The sequence below is a fragment of the Pelobates fuscus genome, chromosome 8, assembly GCF_036172605.1.
Source record: "Pelobates fuscus isolate aPelFus1 chromosome 8, aPelFus1.pri, whole genome shotgun sequence".
Classification (NCBI taxonomy): Eukaryota; Metazoa; Chordata; class Amphibia; order Anura; family Pelobatidae; genus Pelobates; species Pelobates fuscus.
In genome coordinates this window covers 79,758,227-79,765,875 of record NC_086324.1, presented here as the reverse complement: position 1 = coordinate 79,765,875, position 7,649 = coordinate 79,758,227, and the positions used below count along the sequence as shown (strand labels likewise).

The 7,649-nt window shown below is 43.1% G+C and overlaps 1 protein-coding gene across 2 annotated transcripts; it reads right to left on the bottom strand.

Moving 5' to 3' along the window:
- Window positions 1-297: 297 nt before the first annotated feature.
- LOC134570793 (gamma-crystallin 1-like) lies at window positions 298-1,699 on the bottom strand. Of its 2 annotated transcripts, XM_063428769.1 has the most exons (3): window positions 1,653-1,699; window positions 926-1,168; window positions 298-632 (listed from the first exon to the last, which is right to left on the bottom strand). In XM_063428769.1, the coding sequence occupies exons 1-3, from the start codon at window positions 1,659-1,661 to the stop codon at window positions 360-362; spliced, it is 525 nt and encodes a 174-aa protein (XP_063284839.1). In that variant the 5' UTR covers window positions 1,662-1,699; the 3' UTR covers window positions 298-359. The 2 variants fall into 2 exon arrangements, with proteins under 2 accessions (XP_063284839.1, XP_063284838.1); XM_063428768.1 differs by lacking the exon at window positions 1,653-1,699 and having other exon boundaries at window positions 926-1,183.
- Between the last annotated feature and the right edge of the window lie 5,950 nt (window positions 1,700-7,649).

The window sequence follows — 7,649 nt, the reverse complement described above, 5'->3', positions numbered from 1 at the left end:
TGTTTTCCTTCTTCTTTGAAGAAATACCATTACTTTTTTGGGTCAAACCACCTTCAGTAAAAAAAGCTATAAGTATGTTGTCTGTCACAACTTCAACTTCCTGAGGGACTATATCTAAAAAATAATATAATTCACCTTATTACTTACTCATTATTTGTTTTTATAAGAACCACTGTTATCTAAATAATTAATTTACTGAACTGTGGTTTAAGATAAGTGTTTGCATTTTGCATGTAAAGTAAAAGGTATAAAACCCACAACAAAAATAGAAAATGAAAAAAATATAGACCTTAAAGATAATTTTTGAAGCTTTTATTATATTCTTAATGACATGCTGATTTAGTAATAAATACAACTTATTAGAAATGGTGAAGTCTCCTGAATGAGCCAATTCTTGGGCTAATGGCACCCCAGTCAGTATATCTTCTGTACTCTCCAGGTCTCAGGTAATACTGGCGTCCTTTGTAATTTGGTTCCTCATAGAACATCCAGTAGCCATCAATCACCTGGCAGGAGTGGATGTCATGGTAACGGAATCTCTCATTGACATTAGTACAATCTTCAGTGAACTCCATCATCTGACCTCGGAAATCCTCCCTCTCATAGACCTTTACTCTGAATGATCCATGGTGCTTTAGAAAGAAAAAAAAATATTTATAAACAAGATTAAAATAATTGTATGATTGCATGTAAAAATCAAAATCTATATGAGATTATATATATATTTTTTTATCAATATTTACCCACCTGTTACCTGACAATGGAATTGTGAACTGAAGATATTTCCCATAAAATAATTAATAATAGTCAAAAAGGACATATCTGCAAAGGTAAACCTATAATAATTGATAATTGGAAAATAATGTATTTTTGGACTGCATCATATTTATGTAAGATTCTTAACTGTTTTGGTAAATATCTTTACCTGTGGGCTAATACGACAAGATCTGATGGAGTCATTGAAACCCATCCATTGCTGGAAATTAGGGTATTCTCCCCTGCTAAGGTAATACTGGTGTCCTCTAAAGTTGGGGTGCTCATACAGAATCCAGTTTCCACTTTCCACTCGGATGGAATTACAGCGATGAAAATATGAGGACATATCTGGACACTCAGAGTTGCACTCATAAGAGCGGCCCTGGAAGTTACGATCCTCGTAGAATACAATCTGTGAAAGAACCATGCATTTGAACATTTTAGATTTTTTTGTTTATTTTTGGAGTTAAACATATAAGTTTAAGGCAGAATTGGAATATATGTTTTTGGTACATTTTGTGAACTTGCATTCACTTTCACATAATTATAGCAATTTATTACGGTTAATAGTGGTATTCACTAGAAAGTACTTTCAAAAACTGAAAAAATCTTAATCTTGAGTCTGAAAAAAGTAAACATGTGATGCATGTGTCCTGATGAATTCTTATTCGATGTGGCGGCAAATGTTCAAAACTGGTTTACGGAATATTATGTTGGCATGTTTCTGGACTAGATAAACTCACTACGGTATATTGTTCAGCAGATAGAGTTTGCTGGCATTCAGTGTAAGCATTTAAAATTGTAATTTATTTGGGTTCATTTAAAAAAAAAAAATCTGTTTATTGTTTCCAATATTTCTTGTGTTGCCAATATTTAAAATATTCAGATCATCTTACCTTTCCCATTTTCAGTGATGGATGATCTGCTCATGCAAGTTGTGCTGTTACACAGAATGGAGAGCCTTTATATACTGTTTACCTTGCTGATGCTTAAATACATTGAAAACAGTGCTTAGCTGGTTTCTTTTCAGCAGTAATTAGAATGTATAGCTATTGTATACTATATGCTTTAGTATAGCTATTGTATTGTATCCTGTATGCTTTTTTTGTTTACCTGCTGGCACAAGCAGTTCCTGGTTCTAAGAGATATCTAGAGAAAATGTGACAGGCCTAAAATAGATTATTTGGATTCCTACCGATGAAAAAAACTATATTAAAGCATATTTTGCAAAAAGAAAATAAAAAAAAGGTTTGAGATTATTGCCAATTGTTCTGCAACTTGTTTAAGTTCTGTTTTTAAAGATATTATTATAATTAATATTAGGGGGGGCATGGCCTGAGGTCCGAGCAGCATGGCCGCCTGAATCCTGAGCTCCTCGCCACCGCGCTCCTAAAAGCCACTTACCGCACGTCAGCCGACTCTGATGGGGCGCACAAAACGGGCGGAACACCCGCAGACCCCCAGGACTGCACCCCAGGCACCTTCCGCGGGCCCGATGGACGGGTTCCTTCAAACCCCGCTGGGGTCTAGCCGGGCCGCGCACGGCTCCAAAATGGCGCCGGTCTCCCCTGCCTCTTCAAACTCCGATCAGGAGCAGCCCACGCTGGCTGATATAAATGCAGAGATCAGGCGCCTGGCCAGTAATATGGTCACAAAGGCTGACCTGCAATCTCTCACCTCCACCCTTCAAGCCTCCCTTACCTCAGCAGTGACTGCACTGAGGGCTGACATGGACGCACAGGACGGCTGGATACAGGCTCTGGAGGCGCAGGCCCAGACCACGCGACGCCAAACATCAGCAGCTGATACAGCACTCGCAAGACAGGGCAACATGCTACTGACCCTGCGCCGCCAGATGGAGGACCTGGACAACAGGAGCCGCCGCTCCAATATCCGGGTAAGAGGGGTAACTGAGCGGGATGGCGCAGAAAATGCGAGGTCCTACTGACCGGGCTATTCCGGCACATATTAGAGGGCGAAGCTCCAGCGGATATACGCTTTGAAAGAGCACACAGGGCCCTGAGACCCCGAATCCGTGAGGGGGACCCCCGAGATCTCATTTGCTGCCTTCACTCCTTCCCACTAAAGGAACGCATAATGCGCACCGCCAGAACGCGACCTACATGGCAGTACCAGGGTGCTGATGTCTCTCTATACCAAGACCTCTCCCCAGCCACGTTGGAAGCGCGACGAGCCCTCAGACCCATAACAGCTGCCCTCAGGGAACGCAATATACCGTACAAATGGGGCTTCCCCTTCAGCATACAGGTGCGCCACCGCAATGAGTGGGTATCTGCACGCTGGCCAGATGAAATCCCACACTTCCTGCAACGTCTGGATCTACCGCCTATAGCTGTGCCGGACTGGATACTGGAACCGCTGGATAGGGAACCCAGACCCCAGAGGCCACCCCGGCAACCACGGAGGGATTCCAGGGAGAACCGCCCAGGCGTTCTGCCCGCCCACCCGACTAATCCAGAAGAATAAATACCTGCGACCGGGCAGAAGCCCACCTGTGACCTGCTGGCTCAGTAGGCCTACACAACATGGAAATCCAGTGAAAGGTTGCCCATAAGCTTCGCCTTAGCCGTGGCTGGCTGGCCGACCGGCGCGGGTGGGCACCTGGCCCGCCACCTGAAAATGGTCTTCTCCTTCTTTTATTGTTTATTCTCTTTTGTCTCTTTGGGTGGGGGATGGGAGTGGGTCTCCAGCTATTGCCGCCATGGACCGGACGGAGGGCCCCCTCATCCCACTGCAGAGGCCGGGTTACGAGCCTAACACCGCCATATGCCTACCCTAATGTAACTTAGCCTTCAATTGCCCCCATGTTGTTTTTTTTGTTCTTTTTCTTCTCCCTCCTGGAACTGGCCGGGCTGTTTTGGGAGGGGAAACTGGGTCGGGCATCACTGACTTGGAGGGGTCCTGCCATCTGCAGTGGTTGGCTGAATCCGGCACAAGACCTGGGACGTCTACCCTTAGCGCTCCACCTGAGCCCCCCCAAGCTATCGGATACACCTGGCCTGCTCGCATCTGGTTGAAAGCTGGAATGCAGGACGCTCCGCTACAGGTCTCTGTGGGTAAGGGGGAGTGGGGGGGGGGGGCATTGTGAGGCTTGACGTGCAAGGGAATAGGGGAGGGGGAAGACATACAGGAATCACTATGCTCTAATATAGTTTTGCAAGGGAGGGGAGGGGGGTGAGAGGGGAAGGAAGGGGGGAGGAAAGGAATGATAAAAAGAGGGAGGGAAGGGGGGGAGAAAAAGAGAAAAAGCAAAAAAAAAAAAATATTATTATTATTATTATTATTATTATGGGGCTAAATTATATATATTACATTAATTATATTTATAATAGATACATGTAAGATGTAATTTGAAACTAAAGTACGTTCAAGTCAAATGCATCAGTTATAATCACAGCCATTTATTCATCCTCCTGAACTCCTGAATTGTGTTTGTATTTTCAACGTTATGACAATCCAAAACATTTGAACTATTAAAAATAAAGTTACAACTTAGCTTATCTATTATTGGTATTCTTTTTGAAGGTGTGACGGTTACCCCTATAGAGTGAGGGTATTTACCGTCTGGACATCCATCTTCCTATAGATGGAGAGCGCTGCAAGGTCCCAACACGATATCCTAGCGAAAATGTCACAAAGACGCAAGCAATGGGAGTGGGAGTGCCAGGCCACACAATAGCCCAACTAAGAGCCACATTCCCCCTGGATTGGAGGGATGACTACCTTAATTCCTTCTGTGCTGATCTATGCGGATTAAATGATGTCCCATTCATTATTATTCAGGTATGCAATAAAAGAGTCCAAATCTGTACCAGTGCCTGTCTAGATAAAAAAATATGTCATCTATGAAGCGGCGATAGCACACCAAATTCGCCCCCCAAGTGTGTCTCTGGTATATGAATTGTTCTTCCCAATACCCATTGAATAAGTTGGAGTAGCTCAATGGCGTCGCTAGGAGGGGGCCAGAATGTGCCATGGCCGCCCTACATCATGCTGTGCCCCCCCTTGTGCCCCCATATGCTGGCAACTTGCTGGCAACTTGCTGGCCATGTGTTTAAATTGTTGCAGGAATTTTACGCCCACCTAGCTCCCTAGTGCATTCCTTTTTAGGCATAGCCCAATTCCTTTCTGAAACTGTAGCTTAAAACCAAAAAAAATAACTGTTAGCTTTTGGAGATTTAAATAATGATTGGCTGAATCCTAAAAAATAATAAATCATGTTGCAGCTAACACAATTAATTTCCTCCCCAATGCACGTTAATAATGTAAGCCATAACCATATCTTGCTAGATCGGATTTTCTCCTGTTGTCCTGGCAAAATCCAGTAGGTGGGCATTCTCACTAACAGTTTCAGTGACCACTGTTCAATGTACTGCATACGCAAACTAAAGGCCACTAAATCCTCTCCCAAGATTACAATAACCAGGGATTTCAAGAAATGTAATCTTGCATTCAGATTATGTCTAATTCCAGATCTAGACACTGCAATTTATTTTTTTCAGTCCAAACCCTTGCGTGTTTATAATTTGCATGCCCCTCTGTGTAGAGTGCGAATAAGGGACACAACTGCACTGGGTTATGAAATATTTTTAATGAACTTTAAATACCTGATGTGTTGAAAATTTTTATCTTTGTGTTATGAATATTATAATTTTTGTAGACACAAGAACTGAGAGACTACATTCATCTGTATATCAATGGTCACCACATATGGTTCTTGTTGAGATAATAATTGGTGGAGGCCTGTTGATATTAACCTTTGCGCCAGCATTGCCAACCAGACTCCCATGTGCATTATACTTCCATTGCAAGCCAGACTCCCATGTTTATTTGACTACCATGTGTGTAAAGACTTCTCTTTTTGAAGGTGTGACGGTTACCCCTATAGAGTGAGGGTATTTACCGACTGGACATCCATCTTCCCATAGATGGAGAGCACTGCAAGGTCCCAACACGATATCCTAGCGAAATTGTATGGGGGCCAATCATATTATAAGCTAAATGTCACAAAGACGCAAGCAATGGGAGTGGGAGTGCCAGGCCACACAATAGCCCAACTAAGAGCCACATTCCCCATGGATTGGAGGGATGACTACCTTAATTCCTTCTGTGCTGATCTATGCGGATAAAACAATGTCCCATTCATTATTATTCAGGTATGCAATAAAAGAGTCCAAGTCTGTACCAGTGCCTGTCTAGATAAAAAATATGCCATCTATGAAGCGGTGATAGCACACCAAATTCGCCCCCCAAGTGTGTCTCTGGTATATGAATTGTTCTTCCCAATACGCATTGAATAAGTTGGAGTAGCTCAATGGCGTCGCTAGGAGGGGGCCAGAGTGTGCCATGGCCGCCCTACATCATGCTGTGCCCCACCTTGTGCCCCCATATGCTGGCAACTTGCTGGCAACTTGCTGGCCATGTGTTTAAATTGTTGCAGGAATTTTACGCCCACCTAGCTCCCTAGTGCATTCCTTTTTAGGCATAGCCCAATTCCTTTCTGAAACTGTAGCTTAAAACCAAAAAAAATAACTGTTAGCTTTTGGAGATTTAAATAATGATTGGCTGAATCCTAAAAATAATAAATCATGTTGCAGCTAACACAATTAATTTCCTCCCCAATGCACGTTAATAATGTAAGCCATAACCATATCTTGCTAGATCGGATTTTCTCCTGTTGTCCTGGCAAAATCCAGTAGGTGGGCATTCTCACTAACAGTTTCAGGGACCACTGTTCAATGTACTGCATACGCAAACTAAAGGCCACTAAATCCTCTCCCAAGATTATAATAACCAGGGATTTCAAGAAATGTAATCTTGAATCCTTTCTAAACAATCTCAAGAACCTACCATGCTACAGATTATGTCTAATTCCAGATCTAGACACTGCAATTTATTTTTTTCAGTCCAAACCCTTGCGTGTTTATAATTTGCATGCCCCTCTGTGTAGAGTGTGAATAAGGGACACAACTGCACTGGGTTATGAAATATTTTTAATGAACTTTAAATACCTGATGTGTTGAAAATTTTTATCTTTGTGTTATGAATATTATAATTTTTGTAGACACAAGAACTGAGAGACTACATTCATCTGTATATCAATGGTCACCACATATGGTTCTTGTTGAGATAATAATTGGTGGAGGCCTGTTGATATTAACCTTTGCGCCAGCATTGCCAACCAGACTCCCATGTGTATTATACTTCCATTGCAAGCCAGACTCCCATGTTTATTTGACTACCATGTGTGTAAAGACTTCTCTTTTTGAAGGTGTGACGGTTACCCCTATAGAGTGAGGGTATTTACCGTCTGGACATCCATCTTCCCATAGATGGAGAGCACTGCAAGGTCCCAACACGATATCCTAGCGAAATTGTATGGGGGCCAATCATATTATAAGCTAAATGTCACAAAGACGCAAGCAATGGGAGTGGGAGTGCCAGGCCACACAATAGCCCAACTAAGAGCCACATTCCCCCTGGAGGGATGACTACCTTAGTTCCTTCTGTGCTGATCTATGCGGATAAAACAATGTCCCATTCATTATTATTCAGGTATGCAATAAAAGAGTCCAAGTCTGTACCAGTGCCTGTCTAGATAAAAAATATGCCATCTATGAAGCGGTGATAGCACACCAAATTCGCCCCCCAAGTGTGTCTCTGGTATATGAATTGTTCTTCCCAATACGCATTGAATAAGTTGGAGTAGCTCAATGGCGTCGCTAGGAGGGGGCCAGAGTGTGCCATGGCCGCCCTACATCATGCTGTGCCCCCCCTTGTGCCCCCATATGCTGGCAACTTGCTGGCAACTTGCTGGCCATGTGTTTAAATTGTTGCAGGAATTTTACGCCCACCTAGCTCCCTAGTGCATT

What these genes read in the sequence shown, in the direction of transcription:
- LOC134570793 (XM_063428768.1), bottom strand. Translation starts at nt 1,183, where the DNA reads ATGGTTCTTTCACAGATTGTATTCTACGAGGATCGTAACTTCCAGGGC. An exon ending in CTTGTCGTATTAGCCCACAG is followed by an intron (nt 633 to 925) that starts GTAAAGATATTT and finishes TTCTTTCTAAAG; the next exon opens with CACCATGGATCATTCAGAGT.